The sequence below is a fragment of the Vanacampus margaritifer genome, chromosome 13, assembly GCF_051991255.1.
Source record: "Vanacampus margaritifer isolate UIUO_Vmar chromosome 13, RoL_Vmar_1.0, whole genome shotgun sequence".
NCBI lineage: Eukaryota > Metazoa > Chordata > Actinopteri > Syngnathiformes > Syngnathidae > Vanacampus > Vanacampus margaritifer.
In genome coordinates, this window is record NC_135444.1 from 5567781 (window position 1) to 5592028 (window position 24248).

Here is a 24248-nt window from a genome sequence, read left to right on the forward strand (position 1 = left end):
CGGATAACCAAGCTTCTCACCCTATCTCTAAGGGAGAGCCCGGACACCCTGCGGAGGAAATTTGTGTCTGGGATCTTGTTCTTTCGTTCACTACCCACAGCTCGTGAGCATAGGTGAGAGTAGGAACGTAGATCGACCGGTAAATCGAGAGCTTTGCCTTTCGACTCAGCTCCTTCTTCACCACAACGAACCGATACAGAGTCCGCATCACTGCACACGCTGCACCGATCTGCCTGTCGATCTCCCGCTCCCTCCTACCCTCACTCGTGAACAAGACCCCAAGATACTTGAACTCCTTTACTTGGGGCAGGATCTCATCCCCGACGCAGAGGGCACTCCACCCTTTTCCAACTGAGGACCATGGTCTCGGATTTGGAGGTGCTGCTTTTCATCCCAACTGCTTCACACTCGGCTGCAAACCGCTCCAGTGAGAGGCGAAGATCACAGGTCTGCATAAAGCAGAGATGCAATGTTGAGACCACCACACCGGACCACCTCAATGCCTCGGCTGCGCCTTGAAACTGGCCATAAAAGTTATGAACAGAATCGGTGACAAAGGGCAACCTTGGCGGAGTCCAACCCTCACTGGAAACAAATTCCACTTACTGCTAGCAATGCGGATCAAACTCTGATATCGGTCGTACAGGGACCGAACCTCTTCTTCTTCTTCTCCAAGTCCATCCACCCTCAAAGAGGAGGGTGTAGAGAGGTGGGCCTCTGTTCCACGTCCGGGATGAAAAACACACTGCTCCTCCTGAAGCCGAGATTCAACTTCCCAACAGACCCTCCTCTCCAGCACCCCTGAATAGACCTTACCAGGGAGGCTGAGAAGTGTGAGCCCTCTATAGTTAGAACACACCCTCCCTCAAACGAAGATGTGTCTGTGGAATTGAGGAGGTCTTTGAAGTATTCTCCTAACCGATTCACGACGTCCCGAGTTGAGGTCAGCAGTCAGTAGAGCACTAGACTCTTAATCTCAGGTTCGTGGGTTTGAGCCCAAATTTGGAGGGTGTTTGTTTTGTGTGATATTTTCTCGTATTTGTCATAGCTTTGTCTATATATCCAAAAACAGTACTGATCCTTCAGATTCCCAGTTAGCTCAGTCGGTAGAGCACTAGACTCTTAATCTCAGGGTCTTGGGTTCAAGCCTTACATTGGGAGGTTGCAGCACCATTGCAAAAGAATTGACGATGAGAATAGAAAAAAAGAATTGAAGATTTTGGAGCGACGAGGTTTTATTTAGTGGCAGCTCCCATTGTCGTTATCAGAGGACTAGCTACAAAGTATCTGTCCGTCAGCCCAAGCCCACCCAACCAACGACCCGTCTGTCCAATCTATCTATCTATCTATCTTACTCTTCTCATTCAACGCCGTGGGAACTGTGCATGGCCGATTAATATTTTGCAATGGTAGGTCCCACCGGTCCATGTTTGGGCTGTCAGAACAGCAAACCCGTGGGAGTAGCATACTTTACACTTCTGTGCATGCACAGTAGGAAATTACATAATGGGTTAGGGGTTAAGGTTGGGGTTAGTGTTCCAGATAGAGAATACAAAGCGGCAGTGATGCCGTCATATGGGTGACAGAACACCAGCCGTTCCCGATGGTGTCTGGTCGCCTCTTTCACTAATCACTATCCGAGTCCCCACACCTCCAGCCTCCAACTGCTTTCCCGGTGGACCAAATCAAGGCTCCTTGATGGTCGCTGCCTTCAGTGGGAGTCTCATAACCAGCCGCTTACCGTGCTAGCAGGTCACGGTTGCCAGATACTCTGTCAAATATTCCCCACAATGTACTGTAAACTGTTTTTACTTTGCTGAAAAATCAGGAGATTTGCAGGAGAAGTGACTGATCGGCTGCCACGTGGAAGATAGGGTTGAAATTTGGGAGTCCCCCGCCTGAGTCGGGAGAGTAGGCAAGTATGCCACAGCAGGAGGCTGACGACCATGCAGAGCAGACGTAGACGCTCCAACAAATCAGACAACGGACGGATGAAAAAAAAAATGTTCACTAAAAACTTCAAGGTTGTATGGCAATAGAATAAGAATGCATTTATGTTGTATGTGGTGCATCCCACACAAATATCCGATTGAGTACAATTTAAAAAATTAAAGAAAATATTACCTAGTTGATTTAAACAATGTTCTGTTCAGCTTAATAGCTTGTTTGGGTGAGTCAGAGTGTGTATGTGTGTTGGAGCAAGTGAGTGTAGGAGTGTCAAGAGATTTATTAACATTTAACTTTTCTTAAACCAAAGCAGGAAACAACTTTCTAACATCTGATCTGTGGTAATTTTTCCCCATCTTATTTGATTGGATTGACTCTATTAGCAACAATATGTCTATTTTTTTTTTATCCATCTCTTGCAAATGTCATGTCAAGTCTTAACGGTTGTTACCTGAGCCCTTTGGCACTGTGATGTCATTTTCAGTCTACAGCAAGTGGCAAAATGACCGCCCCTTGAGATGGATAAACAGGTGGATTTTGCTGCTTAGTTCACATTCCACAAACAACTTATTAATCACAATACAGTGTTTAGACAATTGTGTGTGTGTGGGGGGGGGGGGGGGGGGCAATATAACATATTACTGTAAAGAAAATGTTTTGGTTTGACTTTGGCTTTAAATAATTTGTTGATTGAATGGGAATGTAGGTAATCAGGATTGGGCGTGTTGAGTAAAAATGAACTCAGGTTTCCCAAAAATTTGATTAACGACAATTTAATCATAATATAACAAGGAGACAAGTTCTTTTTTACACACAATGAGGTAGCTTTGAATATTTGTTGTTTGTTTCTTTAATGAATCCAATCATAGTTTAAAAAGGGCATTTTATGTTTACTGTACTTGGGTTATCGATCTTGAGCATTTAAGATTGGAATTGGGCAAATACATTCTTATTATTATTATTATACAACACTACATAGTTGTATAGGCATTCATTTGGAAGTGGGCACTTGCTGCTACAAAGTATTCGCAATAAATTCAAAATGCACACAAATATGCATTCCGCTGTTAATGTACTGTTCGAGGCCAGAGAGATGCACAAAATAAAGTATGAGAAAGGGTTTCTCACACAGAATGAAAAGCACATAATGTTCAAACTTGCATCAGGAGATAAAATGAGTGACTGAGTAATGCACACCCACATTCTCTGCTACAAACTATTTGAGCAACATTATTAGACACCCACGACCACAGCAGAGTGCGGCACAAAGTGTACAGGTGCAACTCACATCAAGTCACAAAGCTACTCACACGTCCTAAAAATACTGAAGCTCGTTTTAAAGGGAATCCACATTAAAGGGAAACATGCTAATCTGTAAACATGATGATTCATTTTTTGTGGGAGGGAAGGCAATTTTACAGTATACATTGAAACCTATGAAGTCCTATAGCCACGATGGCATACAATTCTGAATTCATAGGAAAACTAAATGTCAATAGCTGCACAAAGCCTCTGAGCTTAAACCGTTGTGATGTATGATGTCACAAAATAAACCTAAAAAAACAGGTGCAGTGAGTATCAACGGATTAAATATGGGCATGTGCAGTATCTTTGGATATTTTTTTTTCTTTTGTGACAAATATTTGCAGTAAGAAGGGCCGGCTTCAACAAGGCAACAAGGTTAGCAGAAGAACACGACAATCAGATGAATTGCCAGAAGTAGAAGTAGAAAGTAGGGGTGGGAATCTTTGACTCTTTCATGATTCTTTTCGATTCCGATTTTTGGGTCTGCAGGCCGATTCAGAATCGATTTTCCATTCAAAATGATTTGATTGACAATGATTTTTGCTTCGATTTATAGATGTGCAAATAATCGTCATGATCTACTCCAGTCTGACTCGCTAATGCTACTTAGCACGCTTCTCGTGGGACTTTGATTACTCAAAAGAACGGTTATTCATACAAGACGCTTCAGGAGTGTATACAGAGAAGTATCCTAACATTACTCACCAGCATATGCTCTTCCTACGCTGCAAAAAAACAACTTTTACTGGCATGCTTGATCTTGACTTTTTCCTTCTAACTCGCGAATGTGGCTACAACTTAAATGTGTATCAGAACACGCGGAACCACACTTCCCCTAAGTGGCCAAATCGGGTACAACATGAACAGCGCTCCGAATAAAGGCACACACAATCAAGGGCAAGACAGTATAAAATCATTTAAATAAAATAGGTTTGGGGACATTTAAAATCGATTCTGAATCGTGCTAAATAAGAATCGCGATTCTTAGGAGAATCTATTTTTTTGGCACACCCCTAGTAGAAAGACTGACAAAATATCACCTCATGTGTTGCAACTTGTATTATTGTTTGAACATTTTACTAGGACTGCAACTAACGAGTCATTTACTTTATTTTATTTTTATTATTTGAATAATCTGATTTTTTTTTTTAACATTTTAACAAACATAACATAGGATATAATTGAAAATACTTTTTTTTAACTTGTCTTCGCCTTTAATGAATAAAATATCTGTACTATGGAAGAGATGTTTGCTAATCCTACCATTTTCCATGGCAGTCGCTGTTAAAATCTTGCCAAATTGGAAGTCAACCATCATCTGAGAAAACCCAGCATCTGAGAACAAATATAGAGGTGCTACTTTTTTTGAGTCTACCTCTTAGAAGCTGGAGCAGATGAGCGCCAGGAAACAAGGGCAGGTCATGATGCCAATAGGATGGAGTCGGAGCAGGAAGATCTAATTTATTCCTCACATCACTCATCCAATACTCTCTGCTTCTAAATAACACATTATATGAGATGAACAGGCTCATAAAACTGGGAGGGTGTATAAGAATGTTCAAACTGAATTCATTTTAAGAAAGTGGCAAAGTATAACAATCATTCCAATTTACTGAAATGAGTTGTGGAGAGCGAGGCAGAGTTTGGTCTGAAAACTGTTTTTGTCCTTCCTTTTTCAGAACTCTGCGGTTGCTCCAGCTTCTTTCTGCTGGTTCTTCTTCCACACACACACTGCTCTTATCTAGTCACTTCCCATCCTTACATCTGTCAGACAGTAATAGTAGACCTCAGCTCTCCGTATGCTTGCCTCATTATTTTGTTCTTTCACGTTATCGATGCGTTGCTTGTCTTTACAGCATACTGTCAAGTCACCTCTTGTGCTTTACGCACGTCGCCACATCATTACTGGAATCTTGTGTACTTACTGTTCTCATTTGTGACGGTTTATAACCCTAATTCGATCCTTATTATTTATTTTACACTTGTGTGTTTCATCTTGAAGAGCCAACCCTTTTTACACATCCACCATATTTATTTTAATGACTTTGCACAGTGCCCCGTTGCTTGACTTGAACTACAGTACTGTATTTTTGGAGTAAATACACTTCAAATATGAATCCTCACTGAGGTCTTATGATATTGGATGACGATGACCCAATGGCTTACATTGTTAGGAGACACTGTGAGGACACTCCGGCTTTTTCTCATCTTTCCTTGAGTAGGCTACTCCACTGGCCACCAAGGCAGCCTCGCGCACACACCTGCAAATACAAACACACAGTTAAGGACAGCATGGAAAGATTATGCGGAACATAACATGGCGAGTCTCTTTCAGCAAGTAAAATAGGCGAAGTAACATTTTTTTCCCCCACTGAATTTTCTATAGTAAGCTGCGAGAGAGAGTTCAGTATCTAAAATGAAACACATTGACAGATAATTTTAAAGAGAGACATATATTAAAAAAATATATACATAAAACAAATGGACAATAATGACAATAACCTAATTTTGTTGCAAATGGCTCTAAAAAGAGAAATGAATGTGTGGTGTTGGCTATATTTCCGATGACTGTTCTAATCACAGGCAAATTAGTTAAATTTTTTTCTCCCTGTAATCACTCCTCTCAAGAACATAATGAATCAGCATGCTAATGAGACCTGAAGCAGCCTGAATGGATTCAGTCATTATCTGTTTTTTTTTTCCTCAATGAATGACGAACAGATGAAATCAGTTTTAGCTGAAAACCTGATCATGGAAAGACATTGGATACAATCCTGAATATAATATATTAGGGAGGTAAAGGGTCATGTTGGGACAGGACACAGAAAGAGTAGCACAACATACATTACATCCATCCGTTTCTATCTCATCTTGTTCAGTGTCACGGGGAGTTGACGCTAATCCCATCTGACTTCAGGCGAAAGGTAGACTAAACCCTGGATTGGTCAACATAAAGATTTATAGACAGACAACCTTTTCACACTAACATTCACAACATCGTTGAGCAGGAATTGGACATATCTTCACCCTCTTAAAATAATTGCCTAAGTCATTTTTTTGCAAAAAATATTATCCATCCATCCGTTTTCTTAACCGCTTGTCCTCACAAGGGTCGCGGGGGTTGCTGGAGCCTATCCCAGCTGGCTTCGGGCAGTAGGACAGGTACACCCTGAACTGGTTGCCAGCCAATCGCAAGGCACACATAGACGAACAACTATCCACACTCACAATCCCACCTATGGACAATTTGAAGTGTTCAATTAACCTGCCGTGCATGTCTTTGGAATGTGGGAGGAAACCGGACTACCCGGAGAAAAACCATGATAGGATGATAGGATGATAGAATAAACAACAGTGCGCATTCACGATAAACACCATTCTGACATGATAAGGAGGCTGAAAAAAAACTCAACGTAACACACTAATCCTAACTTGAAAATAAAGTTTGGGATGCAAATAGCCTTAGTAAACTTTTACTTTGAAGTTGGCCCTCGTCATGGCGTGATGGATAGCTTGACTTCCCTTTTAGATGTTTAGGTTTTCTTTCTCGTAGTTTAGATCGACATTGTAGTTGCGACCAACACAACTCTATCCCAAACTCATTTTCAATCGCTAATTTAGGATGCTAAGAAACCGCTAATTAATTACGCCCTCATTGTATGATACGGTAGAAGTCTCCGAGGTAAGTGGCTAGCGGCTAACAGTTAGCATTACCAACGAGTGTCTGGCTGATAGCTGTAAGTGAGTTTGACAGCTGGTACCTGGTTTAATTATTTTTCAATATTATGGACCAAGGCTACTTTGTAATTCACTCTCATGTTTAAAGGAAGGGCATGTGCCTTAAATTGCACTTTGAGGTCTTTTCATAATTCTTAAAAAAAAAAAAAAAACATAAATAAAACATAAAAAAAACGTCCTGATTAATTTTATCAAACATGTTTGCCCATTAAAACAATAACAACATTCAACTCAAAATGTCAAACATAGCCGTTTAGATTTTAGGAACACAACTTTAAGCCATTAGTACTTTGTTAGTTTACACATGGACCATGTATAAAATAAGAATGTTTCTGCCTCATATTGCACTTTATGACAGCTATAAGGCTGTTTGAAAGCGCTATATAAATAAAGATGACTTGACTTGACTTAAAGTTGTGTTCCTAAATCCTAAAGGGCTAAATTAGAATTCTTTTTTTTCATTTAATGGGAAAAAGTGCTTTACAAAATAGATGAAGAAAAAGTATTATTTATCTTCTTCTTTTTTTTGCTGATCTGAAAAAAAGATCTTATCCGTTGGTCAAATCCATGATCCGATCCAAACTGATTTTTGTGATACGTTACACCACTAGCCACAATAAATAAATTTGCCTTTTTTCCCACCAAACATTCTGTGTCCTTTATAAATGCCATCAGGTAGTCTTAAACCATAAGGCTACATAATTATCATGCCTGCCTTCACTTTACAGTATGTAATTTGGACAGCAAAACCTATTAGGAAGAGGCAGTGGCAAAATGTATTAAGCATCCTGTCACATTTCAGCTCCAGTCTGTGTTGCATGACAAGGTCACATGCAACATTGGAGACTAAATTGTGAATCAGTTTAATGGAGCGAAGATAACGCCTAAGCATCCATTTGACTGAGCGTCTCAATGGAACCCCTGGCTGATTGTAGGTGTTTTGTTATTGACTCGGTTGTCAACTCGTCTGACTTTAAATGTGCTTTGTGCGCGTATTTGATTAATACACTGCAACAGCATGCTTTCCTAAAATCAACATGTCCAGTTTAGAAGCAATTGTGAATCAGTTCAACCAGTTAAGGAGAGAGAATTTGCATGGCAGACCTTAAGAATAAAAAGTTTTGCATGTATTGGCCGCAGATAACTTTCTTTTCATCCTCTCTAACATTGTTGTGTACTTTCCCAGAGCTCTTGCCGCTAGTGGTAGAATGAGGCGATAACTGCCTCACAGCCCAACGCCATGCAACCAGAAATCATCGGAATTGACAGATTTGCCATTGGTGTGTTGTACTCTACATCAGTGGTTCCCAAACTTAAGGTCAGAGCACATATTGGTTATTAGATCATTTTTTTGTTGCCCTCTTCAGGAGAAAACACTGTAAGCTATAGTTATGTTTGCTTTATTATTTATTAGGGGTCTCAGGCGATTAACATTTTTTAATCATAATTAATTGCATGACTTTTATATCTGTTCTAAATGTACAATAAAATGTACAATAAAATATTTTTGGAAGTTTTCATACTCTTGTTAACATAAAAGTGGAAAAAAATGCTAAACTAATAGAAATATGGCTGCATCTATTAGTCATTAATACAGTAATTTAATAATAATTCATAAAATGGAGTTAAAATTAAAAAGATGTACTGTACTGTAAAAAAAACTAGTGTGAAATTAATTTGTGTTGAGGTCATTTTTCTGCCACTATGTGGCATAATTGCATTTGTAAGACATTGGTGATAGCTCAGTGCATTTTCATTTTAATATTAAGAGTTATCTAATCTTTAACATGAAGTAACTGGTGAAATTCTGAACATTTTTAAAATTGTAAAATATAACTTGATCCCAGTTCCCACAAATATATGCATTATATTCAATGTATTACTGCTAAATTTTGTGTCTTCTGCATTGCGACTGGAATTCCCCCAAAACAGGCTTTCCAAGTAAGAAGCGGTTATTTAATTGCTCGTTAAAAAATGTTGTGGCGTTAAAGGAACAACTTTAAATTAACTAAAAATTAAGTTTTGACCCACATGGGACCGAAGTCAGCAGTTCACAGATGACGAAGGCATTGATGATGCCTTGACCTCAGGGACAGCGTGTCTCACTACAGACTGTTAGGGAAATTACTGACAACATGATCATTATCTGGGAGGGGATCTTCCACAGCATCTGTTGTGTCATGGCAGGCTGGAGAGGCAGTGCTGCACTGTCCCTTCACCTGCATTTGAAGATTATACTTAAAAAAAAGGGGGGGGGGGTTAAACTAATACTGATTAGAAATTATTTTCTATTTTAGCTATTTGGTCCATGTTTGACATTGATTTTCTTTGACAATTCAACAATCTCAACAAAATAGCTGAATTTGTGCATTTCCTGTTCTCTAGTGGCTACACAGACATCAATGCCAACACCAATTGGCAGGAGCCCTCCCACAAAATACTTTTTTTTTTTTTGCTTTATATCGGCAATATACGTGGGAAAAAAATGGCCAAGACTAATATTTTGAGAAGGTGAAGAATTTTGATTCCACATACTTTGTTTGCTCTTGTTTTTTTTATATTTGGAAAATAAATATATCCCTCCCTGCTTCCCTGCACTTGGGTCGACCTTTTTGCCATCACCGCCTCAATAACTCGCAACCCGTGACATGCATTGGCTACGTAAATGCATTGGATTTTTTTTAAATTCATCATATCACAAACTGTTATCATTTGTGAAAGCATAGCATTTCATTTATTTTTCGGCCGTAAGTCTGTTACAAAAAAAAAAGATCAAAACTTTAAACTTTTAAACTTTAAACAATGCATATCTTAATTTCATTTTCCAATTAATTTTAACTTTTGAAAATGCTGTGTCGTCTATCTTAGAAATTGTCAGATATAACCCCACCACAACAATTTTATAACTGTCCCTGTCCTTGCTGCTACTTTTAATAAAGACTTTACACACTACTATTGTTCACTTAATGACACAAATAATATAAAAGACACAAATTTTTATCAAGACATGACATTAAAAAACACACAAAACTATGAGGAATAATAATAATGGGTACTCATGGTGATATTATGCACGTAACAAGCAGTTGCATTTGACTGACTGATATCTCTATGAAATACATCATTTGTAGTTCTAGACAAGAGTTATCATGTCAAATTTCATGTTCAGTAAATTATTTCCAAAATGTCACAAGTGATATTTTCCATTGAGCTTCGACAGCCGGGAATCTTGTGTACTGCTTGGGACTTTAGCATGAACTAATCCATAAATGAAAATGTCACTAGCCATACAGAGAAGCCGTTCATGCATTCTATATGCTTACCCTTTGCCGCTCTACTGTTCTTAATCAAGAGATCTGCAGCCCATAGGCTACAATTTCAGGATACAACACTAATATATACATTTACAATATGAAGCCCATTCTCTGGCATTAAACACAATTTTAAAATTATGATGACAATGGAAAACAAAAATGACATGTAATGACATATATGGATATACGGAACCAGTCAAAAGTGTGGCCACATTTTTTTTTTACTTACTAGTAGTCTACATTTGTTTGAATGTTATAATCAGAATAAAAATGTGTCTGTAAAGCACTCCAATACATTTATTACGTTGAAATTTGAATACTTAACATATTTCAAAGAGTGTTTAATAAAGTGTAAATTATCATGCATTTAGCACACAAAACACCAGAGGGTATGAATAGCATGAACAAAGCATTTATATGAATCTTTCAACAGATCATGGCATTTAATAAGGTCACATTTAGATGAGGCTAATATGCTGTACTATAACTGCTAACCTGAATGTACAGCTACACAATCTGTTCATTTTCTTCTCATCAAGGGCAAGAGCAGCACCCACTCTTCTCATACACTATCCAATTCACTGGTCACCCATTGCAGTAAGCTTCAGAGCCCTATTTTGGTAAACAGGCACACGTGTGCTTGGCGTAAAAAAACGGCACGTCTTCATTTTTTTTGTTCAGTTTACCATGTTTTGGAATTTGGCAGCCCGCGTTGCGCTTGCTGGGTGTTCCGGTGGACCAAGGGATTTTTTTTATTACGTGCGCACCTGACAATTTGGTGACAAAAAGTAGACAATTTAGACCAGTTAAACACAGGCCTAAGTTGTGGTGTAATGTGATTTTGGTGGACTTGATCAAGGCGCAGGCAGATTAGCCCAGCATACTAAACTTCATTCACCTGATTGAAAGCATAAGACATCGGTTAAGCATGCACAGGTCTTTTGCCATGCCTGTACACCCAAGTAAATCTTTGGTGACCTGCATATAACCCCAAACACATCTATGTGAACAAGTTGTTCAGAATTTTGGGAGGCAGTCCCTGTTGAGCTAATGCTATCCCCACGCTGACTAGACAGTTTAGCAAAACCAAAATGTAAGCAGAGCTGAAGTGTTAGCGCAGATAACAGTTAGCTAACAGAATTATCATCAGTAGATTATAATCACTGGCACATACGCAAATGTATAGCAGGACCCTGATGAGGATAAGCAGTAAAGACAATAGATGGATGGATTTGACATACCGGTATACTGTACTAGAATTTTGTTAATTGTACTCATTTTACACATTCATATTGAAGCTTGCGTTCCCATGTAACACAAACATACATTTGTCTCTCCATCATGCGCACCCTTTCTCGAGATAAGCATTTCTGCATGCCATTTTCACACGAAGCCTGCATAGTTAGCAAAGGATTATGTGCATGTGATCAACCTACATTTGAAACAACCATCAAGCTGCTGCTTCTTAATCCATGCCGTTTAAAATTAAGTTTTGCTATACTAAATGTATTCACTTACAAATAAATCTGTCTCTCCATCAATTGTCAACTCCACTTATCCTGCATTGCTTCAGGCATGACCAAGCAATTGTTCAATCCATCAGACAAGTTAAAAATCCACTTCAAAAGCCCAGTGACGATTATGCAGTGACAGTTGGATGAATACACAGCATAAACGTGAACAATGACATTTGTTGTGCTAACACACAAAAACTTAACCACATTTGATAAATGAAAAATTCCCTTTGCAGTTCTTATCAGTTTGTTAAATTGTTGTGGATTTTGTTATTAAAGTGGGTCCTCGGTTTATGACGACTTCACCCAAAAAGTCTGCACCGTAGTCGATTATCAACTTATTACAGTCATAATTACAGTGTGTAATAATTGTATGACAGATAATTCTTGACTTTTGTATATCATTTTAGACAATGAGTGAAAATAGTAAATAGTAAAATCTTGTCAGGTTAGCCTTCGCCTCAACTTGTCCACAGTAGCTGTAGGGGGATTATTCGTTTACCGCGTAACCCGAATTTTGCACGCCGTCCCCTATCATCTACATTAGCTATGCTTCCCGCTACTGCGGTGTATTATTTCCCGTGGGAAGTGAAGTCTGGAGTGTTGCAGGACGGAGAGTCTGTGCGAACTTTTGGCAGACTCACCCGTTATGAACCGGACAAGTCCCAGGCTTCACTAACAACTCAGCATGTTTCCAAAGATTACCATGTTATCGTCAATACCTCGTTTGTGGAACCATTTAATCCCATAATTGGAGCCCAGTATGTAGTACTGGGTGAAATAGAAACAGTTGAAGGGGTTGACATGAGGGTCTGTGCACGTGTGCTCAACTGTGTAGATGGTGTAAACATTTCCCTTCTGCAAAAAGCCATCAATGAACAGAGGAGCTTCTTCAAGGAAAGGCAGAGCCATCTGGAGGAGGATGCTGTCCAACATGCAGATATAACTTGATCTTGCTCATGGATTGCTGACCATTTCGATGTTTAAATTAAGCAACCGTTATGACAAGTCTTGTTTGGTCAGTGATGACTTCATTGATGTTTGACTCATTTCCACAATACAGTTCAGGTCATGTAACTCAAGGAAAAGTGCTTTTCATTTGTTTAGATCAGATCTAGGTAGAACCTTGCTGTAATGAATCAAAGAAAAAAATCAAGACTTAAAAGATTTTATTTTTCTTAGTTCCATAACTCTTCTGCATTATCTTTTGTTACAGCACGGGCAAAAAAGCACAAATGTAGCCATTGTTGTGATAGCATTACTTCCATACACTTACTATGCTTGTGCTTGCTAGCGCGATTTGTTAATTTGTTCAATAAAAGCAGGGGAACTGTGTTTTACCTAAAAAAAAAATAATAATAAAAAAAAAAAAAAAAAAAAGAAAATAGTAAATAGTAAAATTGATCGCTGTAATGCTTCGTTGAAGAAGGAAGCTCGTCAGCCAAGGAAGTAAGTTTCCATGTAGCTTAATATCCGCCTAATGCACAAGGTCAGTCAGCTCATTGTTTTATGTATTGCATCACTCACGGCTCTAAGACCTTTGAATAAGAAGTTTGGGAAGATTACATAACACAGGCATTTGCTTTTGTGAAGTATTATGGCTTTTTTGGACAGTCGGGTGCTCAGCATGACTGCAGACTTTGATGTGCACAGCTGGTGCTGGCACCATGTTCGAAACATTTTAATCAGTGTAATAAATTTGCCATTTTTTAAGATATTAAACTCGCGATTGAACATAATTATAGGGTAGCGTTGTGTTGATGTGAGTGTGCGCACTGTAAAATACGATTTTGGAGAACAGTAAATATAACCCATGAAAATCGTGTCAAATTTACATGATCTTTGTAGGCAGTAAAGGAATAATACAATAAAGGGTAAATTATACTTACACTACCTATTTTATATCAGTAATAACAAGTGTTGCCCAGAAGAAGAAAAAAAAAGTAAACTATGTCATTTCTATCCACCTAATAAATGCAGGGTAACAATTTGCAGTCACTTTAATCAGGTCAATTTAAAATATATATATTTTTAAGTAAAGTGTATTCAAAAGCTGTGAAATACTTAGAGTCAGTTCAGTTTACCTCACATTTCTGGTTACATTTGAATAAATACTCAATATGCACATGCGTCATCACACAACACTTCAGGCCTGACTCTCGACCAAATGCATGTGAGCTTTCACAACAAAAATTACATTTCCAGGTACGAAGAGTCATCCATCAAGCCAAGCCATGCAAACAGCATATATGCAGAATATGTTTTACAATAATACTTAACAATACTTATAATTTCATGCAACAGTTGATGAAAATGTGAAGCATAGAGAGTTTCTGTCACTGAAATGTGCGAGTAATGAAACTAAAAAGCCTTTTAACTATCCACACATTTTGCTTTAATTTCTCACCTGTTTCTCTCTTCTTATTACTGTACTATAGCTACAGCGGCCAGGGAAAATGGATTGTTTTCTTTGACAATCACATCATGTTGTTTGTGCTTCAATATTCGTAGACTGTATTTTTCCCCCCCTAGTTCAGTTAATTTCAGCTTTTGTAAAAAAACAAGAGCAAGATTTATTTCAAAAAATGTATTTGTTTTGCATCTTCAGGATTAGAGCCTTTGGTCATTGCATTGTCAGAAATTGAAAATAAATGAAAACATGCATTTGTCAAACAATAAATACATGAGCCAAGCCAATGGACTCATACAATATACTTGTAAGTGCAATGTGATTTGTTTTCATACATAACTAAACCACTCTACTACTTCAGAGAACAGAACCTCTTCACAATAACTGACACACACACATACACTACTGGGCATACACACGCATGCATGCACGCACGCACACACACACAATATTGTACAAGGCTTCAAAGCGAGCCTTCATTTATGCAAAACGCATAAGAATATCTGGCTGTTGCCATGCCCTGTGTCAAGAGTGGGATTTGGAATATTAAGCAGACAAAATTACCGCTGGGCGATCTGCCCAGAGCTAAGAGGAAATGCACAGACATTATCATCCAATAAAGAAACAACAGCCGGGCTAAATCCTTTAGAATAGAATTGAGATGAACTGAATTCCGATTGAATGCTATATTAAAAATCTTTATGGCTTACCTGATGACAGTTTTAATTGTACCATATTAAGGCCATTTAAATTTAGATCCATGAACCATGTCAATTCATCTTCCATTATTAAATGGTTGTAGTTTAGCTTAAATCGGAATCCATAATTATTTTATATTTCATTTAAGGAAATATTACATCTGGCTATGGGGGTGACTTTAAAAAGATATTAAAGATGATAACAATAATAACAACAATAATGCATTCAATGAATTCCATCCATCCATCCATCCATTTTCTTGACCGCTTTTCCTCACAAGGGTCGCGGGGGTGCTGGAGCCTATCCCAGCTGGCTTCGGGCAGTAGGCGGGGTACACCCTGAACTGGTTGCCAGCCAATCACAGGGCACACAGAGACGAACAACCATACTCACAATCACACCTATGGACAATTTGGAGTGTTCAATTAACCTGCCATGCATGTCTTTTGGAATGTGGGAGGAAACCGGAGTACCCGGAGAAAACCCACGCAAGCACGGGGAGAACATTCAAACTCCACCCAGGAAGGCGCATTCAATGAATTGATTTCTACAATAATTTAGAGGGATGTACGCTGTTGTTTTATTTATGAATAAAATACACTACAATGACATCCACCACACGTGTGCCCGGAGTGCAAAATCTGACAAATTCACCAAAATCGTGTTACACCACCTGCGCCACAACTTAGACCTGCTTTCAGCAGGTGTCAAATTGAGTCTACTTTTAGCCACCAAATTGTCAGGTGCGCCAGGGTTTTTTCAAAGAAAACGAAAAACCGCCGGTACACTCAGCGTGGCACAGCACAATCTGCAAACATGCTAAGTGAGGCTTGCACCTGCATGAAAATCAAGATGAGTCCGTTTTCTCATTTTTCTGACATTTGTCCTGAGTTTCTCTGTTTAAAACTATTACTTGATGGAAATCAGTTGAGTATAATTATACTGTACACTGGAAAATAATGCACTGGGGATTGTAGTTGTCACCAGGTTGAAGCAGACTAGGAAAGCCAAAACACTTGTAACTAAAGAATCTTGTTTTAATCCTCTCATTTTCACCTCTGCTTTGTTTAAAGAAATGCCCAGAACACATTGAGTGCCAGAAAGATAGTGGTCTTGATGACTGTAAAAAATCTTTGGATGATGGTAACTTTTACAGGAATTTTTTTTTTTGCTACTATTTGTATATTTACAATTTGCAGAAGCCAATAAAGGATGCCCTTAAAGTGTGATTTGTGGTAAAAGATAGAATGTCATATGAATGTGTATAAATCGCATCGTTTCTATTAACTAATGCATTGTGATACTTGGCTGACCCACAAGTGCTAATAAATAATATGAACCACAAGAGATCAATAGGATCATTATTACACACTCACACGCGGCACATGCACGCACACACAATGTGTGGGGAAGACAGCATCTATTATTAAACTTTACAAGCCTTGAAATCCAAGAAAGTGTTTATCATTATATCTCCTGAAACAGTTGTGATTTTTAATTAGATTTCTATGAAAACAATAGACCCCATTTAGATACCAGGATAAGACTTGTGCAAAGTGCAGGCCTACAGCAGGAAATGTGAAGTAGAGGCTGTTTATTTACTTGATTGGGCCACATAAAATAATGTGGCGGCCCAAATATTGTTCCCAAGCCTCAAGTTTGAGGCCTGTGATGTAGCGCATGATAAACTAGAAAAATTCCCGCGGAAATTTTGAATGGGACTGCTGACTCTTGTAAATGAGCTGAACAGTTTAAAATTTAAACGACTGGAATCGGTCAAGAAATGTGGAAGTTAACCATAATCAACATCAACTAAAAGTATCTCACTGTCCCTTTAAGAAAAATGCACATTCACGCACACACATTTGACTTGGAGACGTCACGCACCCACATTCCATTGATATTGTATGAGAGACGCACACCTGGAACAAAAGCCTCTCACGACTTAACGGTTCAAGATACAGATTCAAGAAATGGCTCGTTAGAACGGCAAGGGTTTGGGGAACACGAGCATGTTCTCATTTTTTTAATCGGATGAAAAATGACCAAATGAGAGCAGGTTGAAAACTTGTGATTTATCAGAAATGGAGAGAGAAACATGGAAAAGATAGGCGAGAGAGTCCGACTTGTCCTCGCTTAAAGTGAAAATAAAGGTACTAAATGACACCTTAGCCAAATAAAGTTAGTTTGTCTGAAAGAAGAGACTTGTCTCTACAAAATGTGAGAATTTGATGTCTAGTGAGCAAAGATTGTGGCCATGGTGACGAGTTGAAGTGAAACTTTTGGAAATAGATTTTTTTGGTTCCCGCCACTACATGCTGAGCCAAAGATTCCTCAGCACATAATCAGAGAACACAATCTACTGCTGATAGGAGAGAGCAGAATGCATAAGCATCATTTAGGCACTGATTTGATATTTGTCAAGTCCGTCTCCACAGGCTAAAACAGGTCATTACTGTCATGCTGCGCGACAATATTTACTGGTGTCTCTGCAGCTTTAGTGCAATCAAACACACAGAGGTGAGGGAAGGAATGGTGGCAAAAGATGGACAAACCAAGACTGAAGTGGGGCCCTGTAAAAAAATTTAAAAAAAGTGTTGCTTTTACAATTCACACTATTGAGTAAATCACCTGAGACAGACAGCTAGGTAGAGCTCTCACACAATAAAGAGAGTCACAATTTCACATCTCCCATTACATGCATGCATTCGGATTGATTGTTCCACTTAAGTCCTGCCGCTGTGGGTAGTGTGTGTTTCAAACTGTTACGACTGTCAAAACAAATCAAGAAGAAGACATTTATGCTGTCTCTGTTCCCACAATACTCAAAACTCATAAAACAATGTGCATATCAACTATAACCTGAGCCGAAAACTGAAAGACAGAAAGAAAGAAAGAAAGAAAGAAAGAAAGAAAGAAAGAAAGAAAGAAAGAAAGAAAGAAAGAAAGAAAGAAAGAAAGAAAGAAAGAAAGAAAGAAAGAAAGAGTCATGATCTGTATTTTGCTTATTTTAATTCAGTTCGATTTTTGTTGTCATGTCTCAATAAGTTTTATTGTGTCCACCTGTGCTTGTCAACCCAGGCCGTCGCGTCATCCAATTTAGCTCCCTTAGCCATTTATGTCTTGTCCAGGTGTTGTCTCATCAGTTTGTTTGTATTTAGCTCCATGCTTTCTTTCAGTCCTTGTTGGTTCATTGTCAATAGTTACGTATTCTTTCCTGTGTGCTAGTTTGTTGTCTCATTCCTATTCTTTTTCTTTCCAGTGTTTGTTTAGTTACTTTGAGACCAGTTTTTTTTGTTAATTCAATATTGAAGAAGTACCTTGTTTGTTTAAATTACTTTTTTGGTGTACACCTGCCTTGCTGCCATGTTTCTCTGCATTTGTGTCCTCAGAGAGAGAGAGAGAGAGAGAGAGAGAGAGAGAGAGAGAGAGAGAGAGAGAGAGAGAGAGAGAAAGAGAGAGAGAGAAAGAGAGATGCCTGCTGTTTTATTGGCATAGAAGAAGAAAATTTTACAGCAGAAGAAGAGTGTCTTTCGAGTGAAAGCAAAACAAGTAGGGGTGTGCCAAAAAATTTATTCTCATAAGAATCGCAATTCTCATTTAGTACGATTCAGAATCGATTTTAAATGCCCCCAAATCGATTTTATTTAAAAAAATATATATATACTGTCTTGCCTTTGTCTGTGTGTGCCTTTATTTGGAGCACTGTTCATGTTGTACCAGGTTTGGCCACTGAGGGGCAGTGTGGTTCCACGCAGTCTAATACACTGTTAAGTTGTAGCCACGTTAGAGAGTAGAAAGGAAAAGTCACGATCAAGTTATTCCAATAAAAGTTTGTTTTTTTTCAGTGTGGAACCATTCTTTTGAGTAATAAATGTGCCGCGAGTAGCACGCTAATTAACTTTAGCGAGTCAGATTGGAGTAGATCATTACAATTCCTTGCACATCTATAGATTGAAGCAAAAATAATTGTCAATCAAATAATTTTGAATAAAAAAATCGTTCTTATTCAAAAATCGATTCTGAATCGATAGCGGCACGGTGGCTGACTGGTTAGCACGTCCGCCTCCCAGTGCAGCGGACGTGAGATCAAGTCCGGGCTTCGGCCTTCCTGGGTGGAGTTTACATGTTCTCCCCGTGCTTGCGTGGGTTTTCTCCGGGTACTCCGGTTTCCTCCCACATTCCAAAAACATGCATGTCAGGTTAATTGAACTCTTCTAATTGTCCATAGGTATGATTGTGAGTATGGTTGTTTGTCTTTGTGTGCCCTGCAATTGGCTGGCAACCAGTTCAGGGTGTACCCCGCCTACTGCCCGAAGCCAGCTGGGATAGGCTCCGGCACCCCCCGTGACCCTTGTGAGGAAAAGCGGTAAAGAAAATGGTTGGATGGATGGATGGATTCTGAATCGAATCGCAGGCCCAAAAATCGGAATTGAATCGAATCGTAAGACATTCAAAGATTCCCACCCCTAAGAACAAGCTCAAGGGAAACAAACTAAGGTTGCATTTTGTTTCCCGACTTGTGCAAAATAAACACATAATGAAAGGTCAGATAAAGACTTGATTTCTGTTTTTCAATGTCCAATTTATAGAGACAGTAACACTGCCTCCCCGTGGACGGCGGAGGAATGGGCTTTAGATACATGTGAATATCTGAGCGCTTGTGTGTGTGTGAATATCTCGAAACAGCGTGATGTTTATCCCAAAAGTAAATGCGCGTACGCAACGATACACAAACGCACTTTCGACAACTCTCAAGCAAAAGTCATGGAAAATGCACACATTAAATTAAAAAAGACGTGAAATTCGCAGATAAATTTGTGGATCTGAAAAACACATGTGAAAATCAAGAAAATGTTTGTGGATTTGAAAAACACATGTGAAAATCACAAATGTATTTATGTGAATATTTTTTAGACAAATCTCTCCCCATATTTAACTGCTTATTTAAAGTTAACGTGCAATATCGATTCTGACGTCTGTGTATTGATACGTGTATTGTAATGAGGCCTGCAACGATGTATTACCGTATCGATTATTTTGAGCCCCTATCCACAGGTGTGAACCAGAATGTTTTTTTTGTTTGTTTTGTTTTGTCCCTGTAGATGACTGGCGACCCATCTAGGGTCATGTCCAAAAGTCAGCTGAGATAGGTACCAGCTCGCTCATGACGGGAATGAGGAAGCATCAAATGGATGAATGGATGAATTGATGGAAACAAAAGTGCATGTGTTTGATATATTCTTTAAATGCAGACATTACAAGAACTGAGAGTCTGGCAGCATCCACATAGCCACAGTGTCTCCCTATAATGGACACTTGACGGTAACATATTGATGCATTTTCTCACAATACTGCTGGTAATAAGAGATGAAGAGAGGAATGTAATAGCCCCTCATGGTGATTTATCACATGTCTCTTAAAGAAACAGTGACAAACTCAATTAGCCAAGTTTACATGGAGCCATGTATTTTGATAAGAATGAATCCAAATGACCAAAAGGAATGAAAATGCTCCATATAAACACCTCAAATGGAATTTCAATCGGATTCACACGGGTGATATATTCCTTTTGCCAATTCGAACGAGAATCATGTAAACAGTTCAATAAGAATAGCCAGGCTGTGTCTAGTCTGCCAGTCTGCCATCTGCACATGCTCTGTCTATGTCTATGTCTATGGAATGTGTTTTAAAGTATTTGGAACTTGTTTTTATCAAGATGTTGCTATCACAACTACTGTGCTAAATGACAAATTAATGTATCACGTCACATGTAAACAGGTGACCACTAGGTCGATCCACCGATCTTTTAAAAAGTCTGACCTGCTATTCCTGATTTTTTTCCCCCCTTTTTTTCATAAAATCATAGACCTTTAGTGTTTCATTCTTGTTTTACTGGAACATGTTAAACAGTAGCTAGGAAATAACTAACTGGTTGTTTTAACTGCAGATGAAGTCGTTTTTAAATACAAATACAAAGCCTATTATTCTGATCAGCAGAAGAGGACAGTGGCTGACATGAGAGAAAAGATCGATTTATTTTTATGGGCTCGGCCGATCACCCAAAATTGAGGAAATCAAGGCCGATAAATCGGCCCTTGTGACCACAGATCTTAATTCGGAATGATTTCAATCCGAATTACACCAGATGTTGTTTGCAGTATATGTAGCTACACAAAATGGCACCTACATTGTAATAGAGTGAATGTACAACTAATGTCACGTTTTTGTTAAGGTATTCAGTGAAAAGAAATGTTTTTAATATATGTGAAAATTAAAGTGGAAAAAAATGCAACTTTTGTTCATATTTTGTGCCACAATAAAAAAGTATAAATCCATCCATCAAGAAAATTTAAATAGAAACACTTTTTTTTCTTAACATACTGTTATTATGGGGATACATTTGGATTTATAAGATACCCAAATTGTTTCTGTTGATTTATGAACAGCCAGTGTGCCCCTGAAGGTAGTTGTATAAAAAAATACTATTTTTTTTTGACAATAGTCTCCACCAAAATACACCAATATAAAATATTTAAACGTAGCATTATGGACAATGCAAAACATAATCGGCATCAATCAATATAAAGCGCCGTATATACTGACAGAGGCAGAGCACGTTTGACAGCAAATATTGACTGAAACGCAGCAGCAGCGCCACTCAAGTTGTCGCCCAAAACACACACAAAAAAACAGCGCAAATCTTTCGTCAACTGTATTTCCGTGCAACTTTTCTCTTTCAGTTGCATTTTGAAAGATTGAACTGTTCGATTGGCAACATTTTTTTTCCTCAACAAAAGTACGTGCAGTTAACTCCGCGGACACAAAGCGAGTCTTGCTTACCTCAGTCGAGCCACCTCCGCACGTGGGAACAAAGGGAATCCCGGTGCTTCTGACGCCTTGTTTTTACACGACGAGGAGCATCTTATTTACCACAGCACACGTGTCCTTTAGACATTCCTGTTTTCTATTATTCTGCCATCCTCCGCTGAAGCAAGTCAGTCTTCGTACTTCGCTTCACTTCATCTGGGTCTCGCTGCCGCTTACTTTGACACGATATTCGGCAAAACAGCGCAAACAAACAAACTGTGAAGTCTTCTCATTTGGAAGTTGTCCTGTGCAAACACGGAGCTCTATCAGAGTGAGTTCGTGGGTCGGTATTTCACTCGGTATCCCCCCCCCCCCCACTCCCCTCCCCTCCCCTCCCCTCCCACCCATCTCCTCTCCTCCTTCGCTGCGTGGACCAATTGAGAGGCTGCAAAAGGGAAAAGAGAACAACAGCATCTTAAGCTGGTGGGACAATGACATCTGTCAGTCAGTTGTGGTACGACCATTGAGAGCTGCAGGATAAAATGGGAATTAAGTATGATAAATGGCCAGAAACAATGTCCGAGGTTAAATGCTTCAAGGATGTTTTTTCTAGCTGTGTCTAGAAAATAGAAATTGCATGCGAAATGTTGAGCAAAATGAAATGAGGACCATGAAGGTGGATGGTAACTAAACAATTACAATATCGGTGGGACCTCGGTGCACTAACTTTATTTGTCCTGGGTAGAACTGCCACAAACAATTATTTTGCGAGTTGGCTAACCAACAGTAGTCGACTAATTGAATCATATGTAATTTGCGACATATTGTGCCAGCAAGCAGCTGCTCTTATAACTATCATTAGCTTACAGCTAGAATTATTTAAAGGGACAGTGCGTATACATTTTTGCCATCTAGTGGTGAACTAATAGAATGCAACAACTTAAGTTTGAAGCGTGTGCATTTTGAAGAGACAGACACACCACACTTCGTAAGCCGACCATTAATTACTGCGTAGAAGAAAGATGGCTGCGAAATATGTCAAGATGTGGCGTGACCAATGTAATGTGATGAGCGATTACTAGACCCACGATTTTATATTTAAAAAACTGATATGATAGAACACAAATTTTTTTAGAATGAATTTAAGAATGAACATTGACAAAATAGAAAATGTTTATATTGTCCCTTTAAGATATGTACAACTTAATAATAAAGACAATTAAAATGATTCAACTTTTATTAAACTTTGCAGCTTGTACCGAGCTGACATGTTTACAAATGATGGAGCAACTTAATTGAAGGTGATACCGTGGCCTTAAAATTATGAGCTGTAAATGTTTTGCGTATTTTAAAATGGCACCAAAAACTACACACTATGCAGAGGTGGTATTACTATGAGAGCATCTATAAATACTAATAAAAAAAAATACTTTTCTAGGGTAGTGAAATCAGATGAGCAAAATTAGGAAAATGCACTGTACTAAAGAAAACCAAACTCTAGCTTGTATTGGTTTCTAATTGTTTTTGTATTTAACATTTATCCAAACTTTTTGTTTTGCTTCACTAGAATGCAGAATTTAGCTTGTCCTTTGATTATTATTATTTTAATTATGTTTTTATTTAGTTTTTTTTTTTTTAGATTAACATGAAGCAGGTCACAATGACTCATGAAACAAACCAACAAGGATGCTTCAAATTGACAGATAAGCAAGTGAAATGTTTATAGCCACTGACCTTTAAATGTCATTTTTAGCTGTGGGGAAAGAAATGGTTATTGTTGGTTCTAATGAAAAATTTGATTTCAAGTATATCTTACACTATTTACAGTATTGCCTTTTATAATACAGTATGTGGTTTAGTGCCGTTGTCTTGTTAAAGGCCAAGTTAAGATACAATAAACGTCATACAGTGATGCATTATCTCCCGCCCCAAATCAGTAATAAGAATACAATCCCTCAGAAATTACACATTATTGAAATGCCCAGAGCAGAAGTAAATACAAATAATCCAATGTTGTTCAATCATAGCCTATTGCATAACTTGTACAGGCAATATCACTTTTTATATGCACTACACTGTAGTGTAGTCACTTTTGTGGCCTAATTCATCAATCAACATATTTTTTTTTTAGTAATTTCCCCTCAGTGGAATGAACACACATACATGGTTATCTCTCATGCCCCAAGTCGTAGCATGCTATGAACTTGCAGCTCATAACCCAATTTGCATAATTTATGAGTTAAATCTGCCAGCTTCAACTTTACATAACTGAATAGATTCCCATGTTGCATAAAATAGTTTACTGGGCTGCATAAATCCACAAAGTGAAGAATAATGTGGAAAGGTCTAAACACTAATGAAAGTCTCTAGTATTTTTCTCTCGCACTCTAAATGAGTGTTACCCGGTATATTGTGCGAGTGGTGCTTACATTTACAGATCTTTATAAACTACAGGAATAGCAGGGAAGCCTTTTAGACATTTCGCTCGGCAAACTGTTGTGTCCTTTGACC

At 38.5% G+C, this 24248-nt stretch overlaps 1 protein-coding gene across 2 annotated transcripts in view; it reads right to left on the reverse strand.

Moving 5' to 3' along the window:
- The window catches only part of pde4ba (phosphodiesterase 4B, cAMP-specific a), a 185517-nt gene extending 163457 nt beyond the window's left edge, over window positions 1–22060 (reverse strand). For both annotated transcript variants that reach the window (XR_013296391.1, XM_077583694.1), the window contains exons 1-2: window positions 21771–22060; window positions 5419–5513 (exon numbers count right to left, since the gene is read on the reverse strand). Coding sequence is in view for 1 of the 2 variants with exons in the window: in XM_077583694.1 (XP_077439820.1) it covers window positions 5419–5460 (42 nt within the window). In the remaining variant the exon portion in view is untranslated. The remainder of the gene's footprint in view (window positions 1–5418; window positions 5514–21770) is intronic.
- Window positions 22061–24248: the final 2188 nt, after the last annotated feature.